The following is a 22,109-nucleotide window of genomic DNA, read 5'->3' as shown; positions in this document are numbered from 1 at the left end:
ATTCTTTTTCTTATATCATCCCCTGTCATGTTCTATCCCAAGAGAGTGGACCCAGTTCCCTGTGCTAGACAGCAGGACCTCATTGTCCATCCATTCTTCTTCTTCTTCTTTTTTTTTTTGTAGTTGATTTACTGTGTTCTGTCAATTTCTGCTGCACAGCAAAGTGATCCAGCTTTACATCCATATACATTCTTTTTTTTTGTCTTTTTGTCTTTTTTTTTTTTGGTCTTTTTGCCATTTCTTGGGCCGCTCCCGCGGCATATGGAGGTTCCCAGGCTAGGGGTCGAATGGGAGCTGCAGCCACCGGCCTACGCCAGAGCCACAGCAACGCGCGGGATCCGAGCCACGTCTGCGACCTATACCACAGCTCACGGCAATGCCAGATCGTTAACCCACTGAGCAAGGGCAGGGACCGAACCCGCAACCTCATGGTTCCTAGTTGGATTCGTTAACCACTGCCCCACGACGGGAACTCCGTCTTTTTGTCTTTTTAGGGCTACACCCATGGCACATGGAGGTTCCCAGGCTAGGGGTCTAATTGGAACTACAGTTGCAGGCCTGTACCACAGCTCACGGCAATGCTGGCTCCTTAACCCACTGATCAAGGCCAGGGATCAAACCTGCAACCTCATGGTTCCTGGTGGGATGATTTCCGCTGCGCCACAACGGGAATGCCGTCCATATACATTCTTTTTTTTTTTTTTTTTTTCACATTACCCTCCATCATATTCCATCACAAGTGATCAGATATAGTTCCCTGTGCTACACAGCAGGATTGCCCATCCATTCTAAATGTAATAGTTTGCATTTTCTAATCCCCAACTCCCAGTCCATTCCACTCCTTCCCAAAATAGTTTATTTTTAGACAACAGGATCGAATGTAATAATTTCGTCAGCTCTGTGACCCCTTAGTCAATTATATGTGTATGTGGTATGTCTAGAGGAATACTCTTCTCTGGAAACATGGATAAAATTATTATAATTAGCTCTGTTTACCCTATCATTAGCATTTATGTTCCTTAATAACATCAGTAACATGAATTCTGATTTTTTTATTGAAAGGTAGTGCAACTTCAAAAATATTTATTGTAACAGTTTCTCTGTGGAAGACTGCAAATTCTGTCAAAATTATAGCAGCCTAGAAGGAATGAATAAAATGTAATTTTATTTTCTTGTAAGTTTGTGCTTTTCATGGGCTAAGTATAGAGCCCTTTTATCCTTCCTTTAATTTATTATTATGGTGATATAGTGAAAAGACAGGTAGGCAGGACCCAAGGACTCACCACTGAGAAAACGTGTGACCTTTGGACAGGTCACTTCACCCTTTGGGGTCTTGGCTTCCATATTCACAAAAGGAGGAATTAAAGTAAATAAGGTGTGAGACCTCTTCTGTCTTTACAACCTTCGATAAGGAAGCTGGGTAAAGAGATTGGCTCAAAGATGCCACTGTGATGGGATTAAAAATGCAGATAGCCAGTGGTGGTCATGTGCAGAAAATATGAATGGGCGTTGGTTTCTTCATCTGTGAAATTGCAGGGTTTGACGCCAACTCTTTGCTTCTTTTATAACTAGTATTATTATTACTTTTGTCTTTTTATGGCCACACCTGCAGCATATGGAAGTTCCTGGGCTAGGGGTCAAATTGGAACTCCAGCTCCTGGCCTATGCTACAGACACGGCAATGCCATATCTGAGCTGCATCTGCAACCTACACTGGCAGCGCTGGCTCCTTAACCCACTGAGCAAGGCCAGGGATGGAACCTGCATCCTCATGGATACTAGTTGGGTTCTTTTTTTTTTTTTTGTCTTTTTGTCTTTTTGCCTTTTCTAGGGCCGCTCCCACGGCATATGGAGGTTCCCAGGCTAGGGGTTGAATCAGAGCTGTAGCCACCGGCCTTTGCCAGAGCCACAGCAACTCGGGATCCGAGCCACGTCTGCAACCTACACCATAGCTCACAGCAATGCCGGATCGTTAACCCACTGAGCAAGGGCAGGGATCGAACCCGCAACCTCATGGTTCCTGGTCGGATTTGTTAACCACGGAGCCATGACGGGAACTCCACTAGTTGGGTTCTTAACCTGCTGAGCCACGGCAGGAACTCCTGTGGTTCTTTTATAAAGCCTACCTGTTTTGTCATGAAATTTTGGCGTTGATTTCTTCATGTTAAAATGTGACTAGTAAAACTTTTTTTTTTCTCCCCTTCAATTCAGTGAATGCAATAGTAGAGCAGTGTCTATATTCAACAAAGAAGGGTGTTTGGAGATTGTATTAAAGTATCTAAGTAGGTTTTCCACCAATGTTGACCTGGCTATTTCAGTAGGTAAGTAAAGAAAAGGTAATGATTTCTTAAGTATGTGTGGCCTTAATTCAAGATTTTTAATTCAAACATTGCATGTTTATTGTACAGGAGTGATTTTGTTTTTCTCATTGTGTAGAAATGCATAGCTGAGTTCTAGTCTGAATCATTTAAAATCTGTGATTAATGCTTTACTTATTCACACAGTTTTTTTGATCTTGACCCTGAGAGGGAGGAAGATAATTATGTGAGCATATGGTGTCTAGAGTGTTACCATTCTTAGAAGGCTTTATTAATTCTTGAAGCTTTCATCTCCCATTTCCTGAGAAATAGCAACCCACAACTTCCAGGCCTTTGAGCCACAGTTACTTGGAATGTAGACTTTTTTTTTTTTTTGGTTTTTAGCGCCACACTTGTGGCACATGGAGGTTCCCAGGCTAGGTGTCGAATCAGAGCGACAACTGCCGGCCTACACCACAGCCATAGCAACGCGGGATCCGAGCCACGTCTGTGACCTACACCACAGCTGACGGCAATGCCAGATCCTTCACCCACTGAACCAGGCCGGGGATGGCACTCACATCGTTACGGGTCCTCGTTGGGTTTGTTACCGATGAGCCACAGCGGGAACTCCACATGGGCTTCTTTTGAGTGAGGAGATAAGAGACTGGAATTTCACGTAGCCCTGCTTCCCTGCCCGAGGAGGAAAGCAAAGTCTGGCAGCTTCAGCTCCCTCGCCTGCAGTACATGGGGTGCGAGAGCCATTGGGGGTCCTCACTCATCAGAGGGAGGAGATAGAAACCAGAGGCTGGGAGGCTCAGCAGAACTCTGGAGCCAGTAGAGAAATAGTGGATGAACATTTTTTTCTACTCATCCAAACGATAGGCGTCCAGATGTCCTTTTATTTATGCACTTTTCCTGGCAAGAACAAGTTTATTCCCCTTAGCAGTGTTTCCCTTGGCTCTAGTGGCTACTTTTAAGAACAGAAAAGAAAAACAAAATGGTGGATTAAATACTGCTGAGAAAAATGTAAAAATTAGTTTCTCAAAATGGAATCTTTAGCAGAGGGGAGATTTGTGGGTTTTAAACACAGCTGAACTAGAAAATGGGTAGGTGACTTACTCTCAGAGGAGAGTCTTTATTACAGGAAAGTTCATAGCTTTTAAAAGAAAATTTTTGCTTTTGTTTTGGAGCCTTAAAAGTCTTTTAGATTTGATTATGTATTTAGGGTTTTTTTCCTGAAAAACTTTTTTTTTTTTCCTGTCTTTTTAGGGCTGCACTCATAGCGGCCCTAAAAAGTTCCCAGGCTGAGGGTCAGATTGGAGTTGCAGCTGCCGTGGTCACAGCAATACCAGAATCGAGCCGCATCTGTAGTCTGCATCACAGCTCATGGCAATGCCAGATCCTTGACCCACTGAGCCGGGCCAGGGGATCGAACCCGAGTCTTCATGGAAACTAGATGGGTTCATTACCACTGAGCCACAATGGGAACCCCAAGAACTATTTTTTTAAAAAAGAACTTACAAAAAATGGATCAGAATAAAGTATTTTTACATTTGTGTAACAGTATTTCCCTTCTGCATTTAGCCAGGTTCATAAATTTTTAAAACAAATGTCCAAGTACTTTTTTTTTGAAAAGCGAGGCTTACATAAAGTTAAGTGAAATTCTGGTATTTCACCCCATGTATTACTATAGCTTTCTTTGAACTTCTGTCATGTTAGCAATCACAGTTTATTTTAGCTTTTTGCCTGAGTGAATTTAATTAGTCTCTTAATGAAAAAAGTTACATTTGGATATATGTATATGTACATATATGCTTATATATGGATTTGTATATGAATGTATTTGGAAACCAAACTAGATCAGGGCAATAGCAGTATTTTGACTACTAATTTCAATGGAAACAATCTGTTTTGGGGTTTTTATACCTGGGAAGAAATGCGTTTGTATGGAATACAGTATCTCAAAGAAAATAAATTTGTGCTTGCTTCCTTTTTTGTATATTTCAGAGGTCTCTTTTATCAAAGCTTTTATGCATTCCCAGTTGTTTATAAGTATAAGTAGATTAATATATAAGTTGTAATCCATGGGCTTGTTTTAACACCAGAGAGGAGTTAAATGAATCATATGTCTGTTAATATTTTATGCATCCTTTAATTTGCTCTTTATTTTTATTTTTATTTTTATTTTTTTTGCTTTTTAGGGCTGTACCAGCGGCATATGGAGGTTCCCAGGCTAGGGGTGGAATTGGAATTGGAGCTACAGCTGCCGGCCTACACCACAGCAATAGCAACGCCGTATCCTTAACCCACTGAGTAAGGCCAGGGATCAAGCCTCGCTCCTCATGGATACTAGCCACAACGGGAACTCCTTCATATTTTTATATAAAGTAAATTTTTCCTTAAATACTGCTTCATCACAGATAACCCTAACTTTTAAGGTCATGCTGACTGTCAAAGCCAGAATATCCCCAAACCTAGGGCTTATCGACAGCAGAACTACCCTGGGAGCGTTGTCTGTGCACTGGTGTTTGGTCTGCAGGCTCTTCGCTACTGGCCTGCAGTGAATACAGCAATTGAGGCTAAAACTTTATAGATGTTTATAGTAATTCTATCTTGTCGTGACAGTGAAGAGCCTTTTAAATTATATTCTATAAAAGTATGGTTCTGTAAAGGATTAGTATTTTTTTTTCTTTTTTTAGGGCCAGAGGTGTGGCATATGGAAGTTCCCAGACTAGGGGTCAAATAGGAGCTGTAGCCACTGGCCTACACCACAGCCATAACAATGCAGGATCCAAGCTGCGTCTGCGACCTACACCACAGCTCACGGCAACGCCAGATCCTTAACCTACGGAGTGGGGCCAGGGATCGAACCTGAATCCTCGTGGGTACCACTGAGCCCCAAAGGAAACTTCTAAGAAAAAGAAAAGAGAAAAGGACCTTTTATGGCTCTGATAGTTTAGGAAGCCTCTTTTGCATGCACATGTTGGAGGGCAAGTGTGTGCCTCCTGCAAAAGCTGCCTGTCTAAAGAAGCTGTAAAGAATGCAGATGTGTTTTTCTGGATGAGTTATTTTGGTTTAAATCATTCCTAGAATTCACGTTTCTAAATGTTTGATTTTTCTCTTTATAGCATATTGTTTGCAGACGGTGACCGAAGATAATCCAGAGCTACTAAAGTCTTTCAGTGCCCCAGCTTTGCATGTTTTGGAATCAGCAATGCTTTCTCCGGTCAATTCCACGGAATATATTCTGTTAAAGACATTGGTGGCAGGTAAAATGTAGCCATATACGATAGTGTGCTCCTTCCTTCCTTTCTTTTTGTCTTTTTTGCCATTTCTTGGGCCGTTCCTGCAGCATATGGAGGTTCCCAGGCTAGGGGTCGAATCAGAGCTGTAGCCGCTGGCCTACACCAGAGCCATAGCAATGCCAGATCCCAGCTGCATCTTCGACCTACACCACAGCTCATGGCAATGCCAGATCCTTAACCCACTGAGCAAGGGCAGAGATCGAACCCGCAACCTCATGGTCCCTAGTCGGATTCGTTAACCACTGCGCCACGACGGGAACTCCTATTTTTTTTTTTTTAATTTACTTTTCTTTTTTTTTTTGCTTTATAGGGCTGCACTTGTGGCATATGGAGGTTCCCAGGCTAGGTATCCAATCGGAGCTGTAGCCATCGGCCTACGCCAGAGCCACAGCAACACAGGATCTGAGCCATGTCTGCAACCTTCACCATTGCTCATGGCAATGCCGGATTTTAACCTACTGAGCGAGGCCGGGAATCGAACCTACAACCTCATGGTTCCTATTCAGATTTGTTAACCACTGAGCCATGACGAGAACTCCCATTCTTTCATTTCATCACATCAGGGCTTTGTGTGCTCACATTTGTTTTGAAACTTTTAATATTTAAGTAGCCCCCAGTTCAAGCAGTTTTGCATAATTTCAGAGCCTTCTTTTTTTTTTTTTTTTCCCCACTGTACAGTTTTTTTTTTTTTTAGTGCCTTCTGAGACTAGATTGGTTTTCAATTTACCAAACTACTGTTGTCTGATAAATGATATTCTTAGGACCCCCTCCCCCTGCCTATTTATAAACCATGGAATTTGGAAGTTGACCGTAGGCCTCTTTTCTGTAAGACCTTCACCCAGCACTTCTCCCCTGAATTTCTAAATACACAAATAAGAAATAACCTGATGACATGTCGAGTAATAGTAATTTATTTTGTATTTTACTCTTGCTCTTTAGTCTTGGAGGGATTTATCTTAAGAGGAGTTTTTTTTTTTTCCCCCTCCTAAACTGATAAAATACACATAACATAAATTTTACCGTTGTAACCATTTTTAAGTGTATAGTTTAGTGGCGTGGAGCATGTTCACATTGTTGTATGACCAATCTCCAGAGTGCTTTTTTCTCTTTAAAAAAAATTTTTTTTTGCTTTTTTTTTTTTTAGGGCCACACCTGTGGCCTGTGGAAGTTCCCAGGCTAGGGGTCAAATTGGAGCTGCTGCTGCTGGCCTACACCACAGCCACACGGATCCAAGCCACTTCAACTACCTACACCATAGCTCATGGCAACGCCAGATCGTTAACCCACTGAACAAGACCAGGGATTGAACCCGTATCCTCATGGATACTAATTGAATTTGTTTCCACTACACAAAAACAGGAACTCCTTAAAATTTTTTTATTGAGGTATAGTCGATTTACAGTGTTGTGCCAATTTTTGGCTTACAGCAAAGTGACCCAGTCATACAAATACATACGTTCTTTTTCTCATATTATCCTTCATCCAGAGCACTTTTCACCTTCCACAACCGAAACTCCATACCCATTAAAACAACCCCCCTTTTCTCCCTCCTCTTTGCTCCCCAAAATGCTATTCTCCTTTCTCTCTCAATGCATTTGATGACTCTAGGTGCCTCATATAAGTGGAATCATATAGTATTTTTCTTTCTTTTTTTTTTGTTGTTGTTGTTGCTATTTCTTGGGCCGCTCCCGCGGCATATGGAGGTTCCCAGGCTAGGGGTTGAATCGGAGCTGTAGCCACCGGCCTACACCAGAGCCACAGCAACGCGGGATCCGAGCCGCGTCTGCGACCTACACCACAGCTCACGGCAACGCCGGATCCTTAACCCACTGAGCAAGGGCAGGGACCGACCCCGCAACCTCATGGTTCCTAGTCGGATTCGTTAACCACTGCGCCACGACGGGAACTCCCATATAGTATTTTTCTTTTTGTGACTGGCTTCTTTCATTTAGCATAATAAAACTTTCATCCATGTGGTAGCACATGACAGAATTTCCTTCCCACTTTTTTTTTGGTCTTTTTTCCTTTTTTTTTTTTTTTTTAGGGCTGCATCCGTGGCATACTGAGGTTCCCATGCTAGGGGTCCAATCGGAGCTACAGCTGCCAGGCTACACCACAGCTCACGGCAGTGCCAGATCCTTAACCCACTGAGTGAGGCCAGGGGTCACACCCCGTAACCTCATGGATCCTAGTCGAATTCATTTCCGCTGTGCCACAATGGTAACTCCTTTTTTTTAATTTCTTTTTTGACCACCTTTCGGCATGTAGAGTTGACAGGCCAGGGATAAGATCCAAGCCGCAGCTGCAGTCCAAGCTGTAGGTATGGCAACCCTGGGTCCTTAACCCACTGTAGTGGGATGGGGATTGAACCTGCATCCCAGGGCTAGCAAGATGCCACTGATCCCATTGCACCACAGCAGTAACTCCTAGAATTTCCTTCCTTTTTAAGGCTGAATAATATTCCACTGTGTATACATATAGATGACATTTTGGGAGTTCCCATCGTGGCTCAGGGGAAACGAATCTGACTAGCATCCATGTGGATGTGGGTTTGATCCCTGACCTCGCTCAGTGGGTTAAGGATCCACTGTTGCCGTGAGCTATGGTGTAGGCCTGCAGCTACAGCTCCGATTTGACCCCTAGCCTTGGAACTGCCATATGCTGCAGGCATGGCCCCAAAAAGACATTAAAAAAAAAAAAAAAGCCCAAATGACATTTTGGTTACCCATTCATCCATGGATGGACACTTGTGTTGCTCTCACCTTTTGGCTTTTGAACAATGCTGCCGTGAATATGGGTCTACAAATATCTATCTGATCCTTGCTTTCATTTTAACAGTCACTTTTTAAAATTAAAAAAAAAAATTTTTGTTTTTTCTTATTAGGGCTTCATTCGAGGCACATGGAAGTTCTCAGATTAAGGGTTGAATTGGAGCTGCAGCTGCTAGCCTACACCACAGCCATGACAATGCCAGATCTAAGCTGCATCTGGGACCCACACCACAGCTTGCAGCAACAATAGATCCTTAACCCACTGATTGAGGCCAAGGATTGAACCCACATCCTCATGGGTACTAGTTGGGTTCTTAACCTGTTGAGCCACAGTGAGAATTCCTTTTTAAAAAAGTTTTATGGCTGCTCCTGCAGCATATGGAAGTTTCCAGGCCAGGGGCTGAATCCAGTCTACAGCTATGATGCCAGATCCTTTAACCTACTCTGCTAGGCCAGGGATCAAACCTGTACCTCCATAGCAACCCGAACCACTTCAGTCGGATTCTTAACCCACTTTGCTGCAGCAGGAACTCTTTAACAGTCCCATTTTTATTTATTTATTTATTTTATTTTTAATTTTTTTTTCTTTTGTCTTTTTTGTTGTTGTTATTGTTGTTGCTATTTCTTGGGCCACTCCCGCGGCATATGGAGGTTCCCAGGCTAGGGGTCCAATCGGAGCTGTAGCCACCGGCCTCCGCCAGAGCCACAGCAACGCGGGATCCGAGCCGCGTCTGCAACCTACACCACAGCTCACGGCAACGCCGGATCCTTAACCCACTGAGCAAGGCCAGGGATCGAACCCGCAACCTCATGGTTCCTAGTCGGATTCGTTAACCACTGCGCCACGACGGGAACTCCCCCATTTTTATTTTTAATTTTTAATTTTTTGGTACCACAGCTCACAGCAATGCCGGATCCTTAACCCACTGCGTGAGGCCAGGGATTGAACCTGTGTCTTTATGGATGCTAGTCAGATTCGTTTCCCCTGAGCCTCAAAGGAAACTCCAACAGTCACATTTTTAAAATAGTCTTTAACTACTTTTCTTTAACTATTCTAGTTTCATAAACAGAAAAACAAGAACCTGTTCCCTGGCTTTTCCATGAGACCATGGAGTTTTAGGACATTCCAGTCCACTCTTGAAATAGAAGAAGCTGCTTAGGAGAGCAGCCCAGGTTAAAATGAAAGAAACCAAGGCCACTTAATTTGTCATGTTCAAAGAAACTTGATCCGGTTTCTCTTGGTCTGTTGCTCTGCGGTGTAGCAGAGCGAGGCATTGTGTGCCAGGACAGCAAGATGATTGTGCAGGACTGTATTCACGGGAGAGTTGCTTCTGTGCAGAGCTGTCTGATATTTAATAAAGATTGAACAAAGGCAGTGGGATCCAGATTTTTTGAAATTATGCTTTAGTGGAGTTCCTATCGTGGCTCAGTGGTTAACGAATCCGACTAGGAACCATGAGGTTGCAGGTTCAGTCCCTGGCCTTGCTCAGTGGATTAAGGATCCAGCGTTGCCATGAACTGTGGTGTAGGTTGCAGACACCGCTTGGATCCTGCATTGCTGTGGCTGTGGTGTAGGCTGGTGGCTACAGCTCCGATTCCACCTCTAGCCTGAGAACCTCCATATGCCACGAGTGCAGCCCTAGAAAAGGCAATAAGACCAAAAAAAAAAAAAAAAAGAAGAAATTATGCTTTAGCGTAAAGAATCAATCCCATGGAAACTATTTCATAAGCGATTTCACTGTCAATTTTCATTATCTTTATGCTCATTTCTCCTGCCCCCGCCCAGGCACCATTTGGAATCTAAAGGACATTATTCCATCCAAAAGTCAGGCTGAAATCATAAATGCCATACTAAAGATCTTATCGGAAGTTCTGGAAATGGATGCTGGTGAAATGGTCATTCAGATGAAGGAGGCTGAAGCGCACAGGTTAAAAACTGCAGCAGAGACGGAGGAGACGTCACAGAGCACTAACGGGGATGACCTGATTGAAGATGATGAAATGGAAGAAATTCCCCATAAAAGGAAAGTCCGAAGGAAAACTTTCATTTCAGATTTACTTCCAGTAAGTCCAATTGATGCTTTCAAACATGGTTAATACAGCCATTTTCGTTCCATGGGTATCCTATGCTTTGTAGGAAAATGGTACAGCAGAGTTGATTATTAAGCGAATTTCAGTAAAGACAGTCATGTTTTCCCATTAACTCTGATTATAACATCAGAAATCTCCCAAAAGGTTAAAAAAAAAAAAAATCTTAAGGAGTTCCTCTTGTGGTTCATCGGTAATAAACCCGAGTAGTATCCATGAGGACATGGTATGGTCCCTGGCCTCGCTCAGTGAGTTGGGGATCTGGTGTTGGCTGCAAGCTGCAGCTTAGGTCATAGATATGGCCCAGATCCCATGTTGCTGTGGCTGTGGTATAAGCCTGCAGCTGCAGCTCCAATTTGACCCCTAGCCTGGGAACTTCATATGCCACGGGTGCAACCCTAAAAAGACACAATATATGTATGTATGGGGTAGACCAGTACTTTCAGAATACTTCAGAAACGTGCGATTGTCTTCCTAACTCTTACATCTCCCAACTTCAGTTACTCTCTCCCAGTTACTATCTTCAGACTAAAGGAATTTTTACTTTGCTTGGACTGTGCCCCGCATTCGTGTCTCTTTTATCTTAGTATTTAGCCTTACCAGAGTTGCAAGCCAGACTTTGATTTAGCCACCACTGCTGAGCAGAGGAGGTTGGGCGACTGTGAGGATTAATGATGGTTGTAGTTTTTACAGGCTGGGTGATTGTTGCATTCTTGTGCTAGTGGGTGTGATAGTGGGCTGAGGTGGGCGCTCTTTGGGTGCAGGAAACATTTCAGCTGAGCCGGTCAGCAGAGCCGGAGCCATACTTTGGGAAAACATTTCTCTCTGCAGAGGAGAGCAAGTAGGCAGGAAGGCAGGGAGGACCATGACGAGTTGGCCTTTATTTCATCCAGGTGCCTGTTTTCTGTGCTTATATGTGTGCCAGGCACTGTGCCAGATGCTGGTGGTAGAAAGATGATTAAGACCTGTTTCCTGGAGCTCCTGTTGTGGCTCAGCAATAATGAACCCAGCTAGTATCCATGAGGATGTGGGTTTGATCCCTGGCCCCGCTCAGCACGTTAAGGATCCCGCATTGCCGTGAGCTATGGTGTAGGTCACAGATGTGGTTCAGATCTGTAGTGTAGGCCAGCAGCTGTAGCTCCAATTTGACCCGTAGCCTAGGAACGTCTATATGCTGCTCGTGCGGCCCCACCCCACCCCCAAAAAAGACATGTTTCCTATCTTCAGGGACTTTATCCATCTTGAGAGGATAGACATGTAATTATAATTTCCTCTAATGCCTGTGCTAAAATCAGGCTAGAGCTGTGCACAGACTTCTAAGGGAGTGGATACCTGCCTGAGCCCTGGTGGGAGAGGAAAGAAAGAGGCTCTCAGAAAAGGCTTTGCGGGCAGAACACCTGAGCTGTTGTACCGACAGGGTAAGACACTACATGGTGAGAGCAGGTTAGTGTTGTTTAAGGGGGCTGGACGCACTAACACCAGTCAGGAGGCTGCTGAAGTCATTCTGAAGAAAGATGATGAAGCATGAACTAGAGAACCCTAGTAATATCCACATACTTCCTGCCATCTCACACATGGCCTGTCCTGATTTCATGTACCATGAACTGAAACTGGGAAGTGTCTTGATTCAGTGTCTTAGAGCTTTGATAGATTTATTTTTAAAGAATTTTCTTTTTATTGAACTCCTGCATTCCCTTTCTTATATTATCTTCCATCACGGTCTCTCTCAAGAGAATATAGTTCCCTGTGGTGTACAGTAGGACCTCACTGTATTTTTAGAGAATTCTTAATGGGCATAAAGTATGCTACTTTCCTACATTCATGAAGACTTGTGAAGCTGAATTGGTGGTGTTTTAAAGCAATCACCTGTTGTAGTTAAGAAGTACCTTCTTGGAGTTCCCATCATGGCGCAGCGGAAACGAATCTGACTAGGAACCATGAGGTTGCAGGTTCGATCCCTGGCCTTGCTCACTGGGTTAAGGATCCGGCGTTGCTGTGAGCTGTGGTGCAGGTCACAGACGTGGCTCAGATCCGGAGTTGCTGTGGCTCTGGCGTAGGCCGGCAGTTACAGCTCCAATTAGACCCCCAGCCTGGGAACCTCCATATGCCGTGTGTGCAGCCCTAAAAAGCCAAAAAAAAAAAAAAAAACTGTCTTCTTGGAGTTCCCATTGTGGCTCAGTGGTTAATCAACCTGACTGGTATTCATGAGGACGAGGGTTCGGTCTCTGGCCTCACTCAGTGGGTTAAGGATCTGGCGTTGCTCCGAGCTTTGGTGTAGGTCGCAGACATGGCTTGGATCCCGAGTTGCTGTGGCTATGGCCTAGGTCAGCAGCTGTAGCTCCATTTCGACCCCTAGCCAGCGAACTTCCATATGCCATGGGTGCAGCCCTATACAAAGACCAAAAAAAAAAACCAAAAACGGACAAAGTGTCCTTGAGGATGTGGGTTCAGTGCCTGGGCTCCATCACTGTGTTAAGGATCCGGTGTTGCCACAAGCTGCAGTGTAGGTGGTAGATGCGGCTTGGATCCAGCGTTGCTGTGGCTGTAGCGTAGGCCGGGAGCTATAGCTCCAATTTAGCCCTTAGCCCGGGAAGTTCCATATGCTACAGGCACAACCCTAAAAAGAAAGAAAAGAAAAAAAGAACTGCTTTCTCAATCCCTGTGAATGTCTGTTAGGCACAGAGCATTGTGTTAAGTGCTAGGGCGAATGGAAAACTGAAAAGACCATGAGTTGTTTGCAAATCATAAACCATCTTAAAAATCATATCCCCCCTTTTGGTGGAAGGGACACATGTTTAAACCCCAAATTTACTCCTTGTCTCTCTTGTGCATCTGAGTTAGACTGGGTAGAGTTTAAAATCCGTCAAGCGGAGTTCCCGTCATGGCGCAGTGGTTAACGAATCCGACTAGGAACCATGAGGTTGCGGGTTCGGTCCCTGCCCTTGCTCAGTGGGTTAACGATCCGACGTTGCCGTGAGCTGCAGTGTAGGTCGCAGACGTGGCTCGGATCCCGTGTTGCTGTGGCTCTGGTGTAGGCCAGTGGCTACAGCTCCGATTCGACCCCTAGCCTGGGAACCTCCATATGTCGTGGGAGTGGCCCAAAGAAATAGCAAAAAGACAAAAAAAAAAAATCCGTCAAGCAAGAGAGACAAAGGCATAATAGCTCTGTGTCTTGTCATCCCAAAGGGTGTTTATCAGGAACCCCAGCAGCATCTCCTCGTTTGCCCCATGGAGTAAGTTACAAATCTGAGGCCCACAGGTGGAACTTCAGGTGTGACAGAGCAGGGCTTGGAGGCTCGTCTGCAGGTGCCAGCATCATGCTGCCCAGGTTACCTTATCGTGATGGATGCATGCATACTCTTTCCCCACCATGAACTCTCAAACTCTCATCTGGGTAGAGGTGGAAATTCCAGTCGGGGGAACAGCACTCCTGCCGGCTTCCCCATCGCCAGCCTTGCTGCCGGAGACCCTAAAGGGAGTGTGTGGGGATGGAGATCCGAGTCCACCAAGATGAAGTGCCACTGTTTAAAAGGATCGATGTTTAAGTGTCATTTAGTCTTTTTTTTGTCTTTTTAGGGCCGCACCTGCGGCACATGGATGTTCCCAGAGCTGTAGCCGCTGGCCTGTGCCACAGCTCACAGCAACACCCGATCCTTAACCCACTGAGCGAGGCCAGGGATCGAACCTACAAACTCATGGTTCCTAGTTGGATTTGTTAACCACTGAGCTACGATGGGAACTCCCTAAGTGTCATTTAGAGATTCACTTTCCTGAGTATTGCTTAGAATTAGGGTGCTAGAAAAATGCAGTGTTTTGTCAGGAGTTCCAATCATGTCTGAGCAGTAACAAACCCGACTAGTATCCGTGAGGACTCAGGTTCAATCCCTGGCCTTGCTCAGTGGGTTAAGGATCTGGCGTTGCCGTGAGCTGTGGTGTAGGTCGAAGATGCAGGTTGGATCCCAAGCTGCTGTGGCTGTGGCTGGCAGGTACAGCTCCAATTAGGCCTTTAGCCTGGGAATTTCCATATGCTGAGGGTGCAGCCCTTAAAAAAAAAAAAAGAGAGAGAGAGACCAAAAAAGAAAGAAAAGAAAAATGTGGCTTTTCTTTATAACAAAACCCTGCCTTTTACAGTCTATCTTACATGAGTAGACTGGATAATTAACATGCTGCTCAGGCAGCCAGTGTTTAAATGCCAGTAGGGTGCTAGGCATCGTGTTGCTGTGTGCCAGGAATACAGATTTATCGTCAGGGAGCTCTGGTCTCTCACAATGCCCAGTGGTTTTTGCAGAGGTCCTTTAGAATCAAAGCCTTTCATTGCATCATTTAACTTAAGAAGGTATGATCACAAATCTATAGAAAACCAACCCAAATTGTTGCTGCTACAGCGAGAAGTGGAAACTCCTACTCAGTTTCCACAGTTATCAATTATCAAATCACAGTCTATTTTTTTGTTTGTTTGTTTGTTTTGCTTTTTAGGGCCTTCTATGCAGCATGGGGAAGTTCCCAGGCTAGGGGTCACATTGGAGGTGCAGCTGCCAGCTTACACCACGGCCGCAGTAATGTGGGATCCGAGCAGAGTCTGCGACCTACAGCACAGCTTAAAAGGCAACGCCAGATCCTTAGCCCACTGAGAGAGGCCAGGGATCAAACCCATGTCCTCATGGATCCTAGTCAGGTTCATTACCACTGAGCCACAACCGAAACTCCCCACGGTCTGTTTTATTTCATCTCTTTCCCTACCCCCTCGCCCCTCACTGTTGAATATTCTGGAGCAAATATCAGATGTCCTAACATTTCCTCTAGATTGGTTCTTCTTGTCAATTTGAGAACAAGAAGAAGCAGGGCAATGTTCTCAGCAGGAAAGTCCGGTAGAGAAGTGGAACTTAATTTCCGAGTTCTTCTAAGCCGGATCTTCACACGCGTTCTGTGGCTGAGGGCCCAGCAACGGCATGTTTTATTTAGCGTTGCGTTTCCTCTAAGCTGTGTTTAGTTGAGTAACGTAGCAGACAGAAAGCAAAGAGGAAGAAATTTTAGATGTATTCTTGCCAGCAGTAACGGGAGTGTGGATCCTAAGCTACATCTAATTACTCGATTAGCAATCTGCTTTTTTGTTTGTTTGTTTTTTAAGAATGTGGTTCAAAATTGTAGTTAAGGAGTTCCCGTCATGGCTCAGAGGAAAGGAATCTGACTAGCATCCATGAGGATGCAGGTTCAATCCCTGGCCTCACTCATTTGGGTTAAAGATCCGGCGTTGCCATGAGCTGTGGTGTAAGTCACAGACAGGGCTCAGATCACTCATTGCTGTGGCTGTGGTTAGGCCAGTAGCTACAGCTCTGGACCCCTAGCCTGTAACCTCCATATGCTGCAGGTGCAGCCCTAAAATCAAAAAAAAAAAAAAAGAAAAGAAAAAAATATATATAGTAGTTAAATTGTACCACATAGGCCAAAAAAAAGACAAAATTGTAGTTAAAATGTAGTTAAGTTGTTGCACAAAGAAGTTGCTGGAGGATCATAAATGAGTAGGAACATCCTGGAAGGAAAGACAGGAATATGTCACAAGATCTACACATGTGGTTTTTATTTATTTACTTATTTATTTTTGTCTTTTTAGAGCTGAACCCACAGCATGTGGAGGTTCCCAGGTTAGGGGTCCAGTTGGAGCTGCAGCTGCTGGCTTACACCACAGCCAGGCCAGATCCGAGCCACATCTGTGAGCTAAACCACAGCCCACAGTAATGCCAGATCCCCAACCCACTGACTGAGGCCAGGGATCGAACCTGTGTCCTTGTGGATACTAGTCAGATTTTGTTTCTGCTGAGCCACGACCGAAACTCTTATAGATGTGTTTTTAACCTTTGACCCAGTAAATCTGAGGAAATAAGATAGCCAAATGAGGGGAAATACTCCACACTAGTGAAATGCTTAATAAATTATAATGCATCTACTTAATGGAGTATTGTACAGCCATTTATTTAAAAGACAATTAGAAAACTGTTGAAATTGAGAAACAGACAACAAAATATACATTATTTTTAGCTTATGCACTCTTGGAATATCAGTATAGCTATGTCACTTTTCATAGGTGACTTGAGAATTAAGGTCATGTAAATTTATACAACTCATTTTGAGAAGGTTAATTGATAAATTAATTTCATATTATTTATTTCCAGAAGAACAGGTCTCCCCTCTTTTTTTTTTTTTTTTGCTTGCACCCGAAGCATATGGAAATTCCTGGGCCAGGGATTGAATTTGCACCACAGCAGTGACCCAAGCCCCTGCAGTGACAAGCCAGATCCTTAACCAGCTGAGCCACCAGGGAACCACCCTCTCCCTTCCATCCCGCTCTTTCTTGAGTCTTAAAGAAATGCTTTATTGCAGTCTTCATAGAAGCCAGGCAGCAGCAAGGCTGTCTGCTCTTTAGCCAAGTTCTCTTGGTTGTCTAAGGGCCTGTTAGTAATTCTTTTTTGTGTGTGTGTCTTTTTGCCATTTCTAGGGCTGCTCCTGTGGCATATGGAGGTTCCCAGGCTAGGGGTCTAATCGGAGCTGTAGCCACTGGCCTACACCACAGCCACAGCAACATGGGATCTGAGCTGTGTCTGCAGTATACACCCCAGCTCACAGCAACGCCAGATCCTTAACCCACTGAGCAAGGCCAGAGCTCGAACCCGCAACCTCATGGTTCCTAGTGATTCGTTAACCACTGCTCCATGACGGGAACTCCGGTAATTCTTGTCAATGCAGGCTTTTCCAGGAAGATATCTAAGTGCCTGAGAGCATGTTTGTTGTGTGGAAGTGTCTGCTGCGTGAAATGAACTCTTGTTCCAATCTTAGTATGGTGAGTCGCTTCTTAACACATCAGATTAAGTTTGAGGGTGAGTTCAGTTGAGAATTCCAAGTGCAGATGCCATTTAGTTGGCTTTCACCAAGGACAGTCACATGAACATATTTTCCCAAACATTTGAGCGTTGGTCGTTACCTGTTTGTTTTTTTTCCAGCCCACCGACAAGGAGCTGAGAGAGACCATAGCCCTGCTGACAGCGCAGCAGACGGCTCTGGAAATTATTGTCAACATGTGCTGCAGTGAAGGTTTGTGCCCAGTTCACACTGAGATACCCTCCCTGGGGCTGGGAGGGCAGCTTCCATGAGGATGATCTTAAAGATTCCAGTTCCGTGTGATTCGCACTCTTCCCAGACCCCACTGACGACGAATGGGAAGAGCTTTCCAGCAGCGACGAAAGCGATGCGTTCATGGAGAGCTCCTTCAGCGAGTGCGGGGGGCAGCTGCTGTCTCCCCTCTGCCTCTCCCATGAGGTGCACACCGCTCTCACCAACCACCTCATCCCAAAGAAGGTGAGCTCTTTGCAGTCTGGGCTCATTCTGGAGCGTGGCAAAGCCTCCATAAGAAAGCTGTTCGTCTTGTGTGCAAAACAGCACACAGGTGTAGGTCATTGGAAGATCTGGGACGCGAAAAAAGAGCACGGGGCGGCGGGGGGGGGGGTTCCCATTGGGGTGCAGTGGAGACGAATCCGACTGGTATCCATGAAGATGCGGGGTCCATCCCTGGCCTCGCTCAGTGGGTTGAGGATCCGGTGTTGCAGTGAGCTGGGGTGTAGGTTGCAGATGAGGCTTGGATCTGTCATTGCTATGGTTGTGGTGTAGGCCAGCAGCTACAGCTTTGATTCAACCCCTAGCCTGGAAACTTCCACATGCCATGGGTGCAGCCCTAAAAAGCAAAAAAAATTAAAAAACAACCTCCCCCCTCCCAGCACTGAAAGTAGTCAGAAGTATATCTTTATCAAGCCTTACCCTCTCACTCAGAAGTCCTATGTTGGGATTTTATAAAGGAATCATGCGTAAAAAATGGCCTTTAACCTTTGCTTTACTGTCTTTTTTTTTTTTTTTTAATTTAGATTTTTGACAAAACTGCCTTTCCAAATAGCACTGCAGTTGACCTGTGTTCTAGGAACCCCACTTGGAAACCTTTGATTAGAAAGTAAGAATGTTTCTATTTTGAAAACCATTTGTCACTGTGTTATTACATGAAACCCCAGACTGTGAAATAAAAGCTGCTGATTTCCCCTGGATTCAGGGGTTCTATTCCTGTGTAGGTTCCCCTAGAGAACTGTGTGCATATGTGTGGAGAACGTGCATAGCAAGTTGCCCCAACTTGAAAACAACCAAGTTGTCTGTCACTGGCAGAACGGGTAAAATTGACTTAGCCATACGATAGAATACATACAACAATAAAAAGAATCTGAGGAGTTCCTGTTGTGGCTCAACAGGTTAAGGACTGACATTCTCTCTCTGAGGATGTGTGTTCGATCCCTGGCCTGGTTCAGCAGGTCAAGGATCCGGTGTTTGCCGTGAGCTATAGCATAGGTCACAGGTGCCCCTTGGATCCGGTGTTGCTGGGGCTATGGTGTAGGCCAGCCTCTGTAGCTTGCATTATGCCCCTAGCTCAGGAACTTCCATATGCTGTGGGTGCAGCCCTAAAAAGAAGAGAAAAAAGGAGTTCCTGTCGTGGCTCAGTGGTTAATGAATCTGACTAGGAACCATGAGGTTGAGGGTTCCATCCCTGGCCTTGCTCAGTGGGTTAAGGATCTGGTGTTGCCATGAGCTGTGGTGTAGGTCGCAGACGTGGCTCGGATCCCTCATTGCTGTGGCTCTGGCGTAGGCGGTGGCTACAGCTCCGATTAGACCCCTAGCCTGGGAACCTCCATATGCCGAGGGAATGGTTCAAGAAATGGCAAAAAGGCAAAAAAAAAAAAAAGAAGGAAAAAAAGAATCTGAGCCAGAACGACTCATAACGTGGATGAAACTTACAGTAATGAGCCAAGAAAAAAAAAAGAGATGCACAAAAGAAAAATACACACTGTGATGCAATTTTTACAGAGTTCAAAAGCAACATTCAACTGTTTTCTTTAGGGGAGTATTCCTAGAAGGTAAACTTATAAAGAAAAACAAGGAAGGAATTCCCGTTATGGCTCAACGGAAATGAACCTGACTAATAACTGTGAGGTCTCGGGTTCGATCCCTGGCCGCAATTGGTGGGTTAAGGGTCCCGCATTGCCATGAGCTGAGCTGTGGTGTACGTCGCAAATGTGGCTTGGATCTGGTGTTGCTGTGGCTGTGATGTAGGCTGGTGAACAGCTCCAATTGGACCCTTAGCCTAGGAACCTCCACAAGCTGTGAATGTGGCCCTAAACAGCCAAAAAAGAAAGAAAGAAAAACAAGGAAACATTTGCCATAAAAGTCCATAAAGAGGTGACCTATAGGAGTCACGGAGGTGGGGGCATGATGGGGAAGAGAAGTTGGGCTGTGAGGGCGGTAGCGGCATTTATTTCCCATCTGGGTGCATAGGTGTTTGCTTTATAAACTGTTAAGCTTTGTATATTTGTTGAGCCCTTTACTGGATGGCTGCCATATTTCACAATTAAAAATAGTTGTAAAGATGCTGCCATGCATAGAATTTTTCTCAAGCAGGTGCCGTATGACTCATAAATGGGCTGTGCCCCTGTGGCCTTAAGTGCTCACAAGGCCCCAGAGGATGAACAGTCCGCCTTGAGAGTATTGCTAACTGCCATAGACCTCCTTCTGCTTAGAGATAGTCCCTGTCAGAACCTGAAGCTCAGGTTCAAAGTCAGTGCTGACTTCTGCTGGGTGACTGATAGGAACAGACAGCGGTCTCTGTCTTCCTCTCCAGGATGAGCACCATCCAGTGCAGAGCCCTCGTGTGTCTCCAGAGCCTGGTGTCCCTCCTGGATGTGGAGCATCTGGGAGGACCTGCAGCCCTTCAGACACTTGCCCAGCACTTGTCACAACTGCTTTTTTCTCAACCAGGTAAATATTTAGGCCTTATTGTGGAAAACTGCTCAGATGGAACAGCATTTTGAAGAGCTAGGAACTTGGAGTTTGTACACTGTCGCTCATCCAACCTGCAGAGTCCTTTCCCAAACGTTAATGGGTCGTATATTTATGGCTGCCAGTGATAATCAGTCAAAACAAGGTATGCACCGAAGCCCGTGGGTTATATTTTTCTTTTTTTCTTTAAAATGCTTGGGACTTCCCTGGTGGCCTACTGCCTGACTCTGCAGCGTTGTCACTGCTACGGCACTGGTTCCACCCCTGGCCCAGGAACTTCCGCATGCCATGGGTGCAGCCCCATGCCATGGGTGCAGCCAACCAGTTTTTTTAAAAAAATTGCTTGCATCCACTTATGTCAGGACCAGTAAGGCTGAATCATAAAGATTAGGCTTCATTAAGTTATGTAGGTCCTTTTCTATTCTTTAGTTTTCTTTTTTTTTTTTTTTTAGCGCCACACCTATGGCATGTGGAAATTCCTAGGCTAGGGGTTGAATTGGAGCCACAGCTGCCACTGTTTGCCCTAGCCACAGCAACTCGGGATCCGAGCCACATCTGTGACCTACATCACAGCTCACGGCAGTGCCAGATCCTTAACCCAGTGAGCAAGGCCAGGGATCAAACCCAAGTCCTCATGGATACTAGTCGGGTTTGTTAACCACTGAGCCATGACAGGACCTCCTTTAGTTTTCTTCTTAAATGTAAAACCATTTGATTTATATTTGATTGGGTAATACAAGTCTGTGACAGAATTCACAAGTCTTGAGAGCATGTGAAGTGGAAAGCCTCCCTCCTTTTTCTCACATCACCCAGTTCCTCTCCCAGAATAGGTCTCTGTGGCCAGTTTCTTGTGTATTCTGCCAGAGAGATTCTTGATATGAAACTATGTCTGGTTGTGTGTTTTTAAGACAATTGACTTACCATACAATTCTATACCTTGGCTTTTTTCTAACACATATCTTTCTTAAAACACCTTTGCATGGTAAAAGCTGAACCTCTAGGTCGCAGGTCTCTGATGTGGATTAATTTCCTTTATACACAGAAACCTAGAGGGATACTGTGCAAAGTTAACTTTTTTTTTTGCTTTTTAGGGTTGCACCTGCAGCATATGGAAGTTCCCAGGCTATGGGGGTTGAATTGGAGCTGCAGCTGCTGGCCTACACCATAGCCACAGCAACACCAGATCTGAGCCTCATCTGCAACCTACACCACAGCTCACAGCAACGCCAGACCCTTAACCTACTGAGCAAGGCCAGGGACTGAACCTGCAACTTCATCGTTCCTAGTCAGATTCATTAACCACTGAGCCACGATGGGAACTCCCTCTCAGAGTTAACTGTTCTTTTTAAATGACCTAACAGATTGTCATCGTTCACTGTAGTAGAATCTCATTTAGTTTCACCACCTTAAACTGTTGGCGCTCAGATGAAATTCACAGAGACTGAGTGAGAGGAAATAGTGGTATTTTGCATAATAAAGGAAAATTCACATTACTGTAGCAGGCTTGTGTATCTAGAGTGAGAGTTAATATGGGAAATAGGAATTGATTTTCTCCCTGAGAGAGCTGTCTCACATTTCCCCTTCTCAGACACAACACTAAGTCCAAGAATTGAAACTCTTTTTTTTTTTTTGTCTTTGCTATTTCTTGGGCTGCTCCCGAGGCACATGGAGTTTGGCTAGGGGTCGAATCGGAGCTGTAGCCACCGGCCTACGCCAGAGCCACAGCAACACGGGATCCAAGCCACGTCTGCAACCTATACCACAGCTCACGGCAACTCCAGATC

At 44.9% G+C, this 22,109-nt stretch overlaps 1 protein-coding gene across 1 annotated transcript in view; it reads left to right on the top strand.

Annotated features, from left to right (window-relative positions):
* Positions 1-22,109, top strand: part of HEATR3 (HEAT repeat containing 3) — a 48,253-nt gene that overhangs the window by 5,752 nt on the left and 20,392 nt on the right. The window contains exons 5-11 of the mRNA XM_047791576.1: positions 2,212-2,321; positions 5,429-5,569; positions 10,163-10,440; positions 17,460-17,550; positions 17,657-17,814; positions 18,375-18,457; positions 20,168-20,304. Of these exons, the coding sequence (XP_047647532.1) occupies positions 2,212-2,321; positions 5,429-5,569; positions 10,163-10,440; positions 17,460-17,550; positions 17,657-17,814; positions 18,375-18,457; positions 20,168-20,304 (998 nt within the window). The remainder of the gene's footprint in view (positions 1-2,211; positions 2,322-5,428; positions 5,570-10,162; positions 10,441-17,459; positions 17,551-17,656; positions 17,815-18,374; positions 18,458-20,167; positions 20,305-22,109) is intronic.

The sequence above is a fragment of the Phacochoerus africanus genome, chromosome 8 (genome assembly GCF_016906955.1).
Source record: "Phacochoerus africanus isolate WHEZ1 chromosome 8, ROS_Pafr_v1, whole genome shotgun sequence".
Classification (NCBI taxonomy): Eukaryota; Metazoa; Chordata; class Mammalia; order Artiodactyla; family Suidae; genus Phacochoerus; species Phacochoerus africanus.
This window is presented reverse-complemented; position numbering and strand designations above follow the sequence as displayed.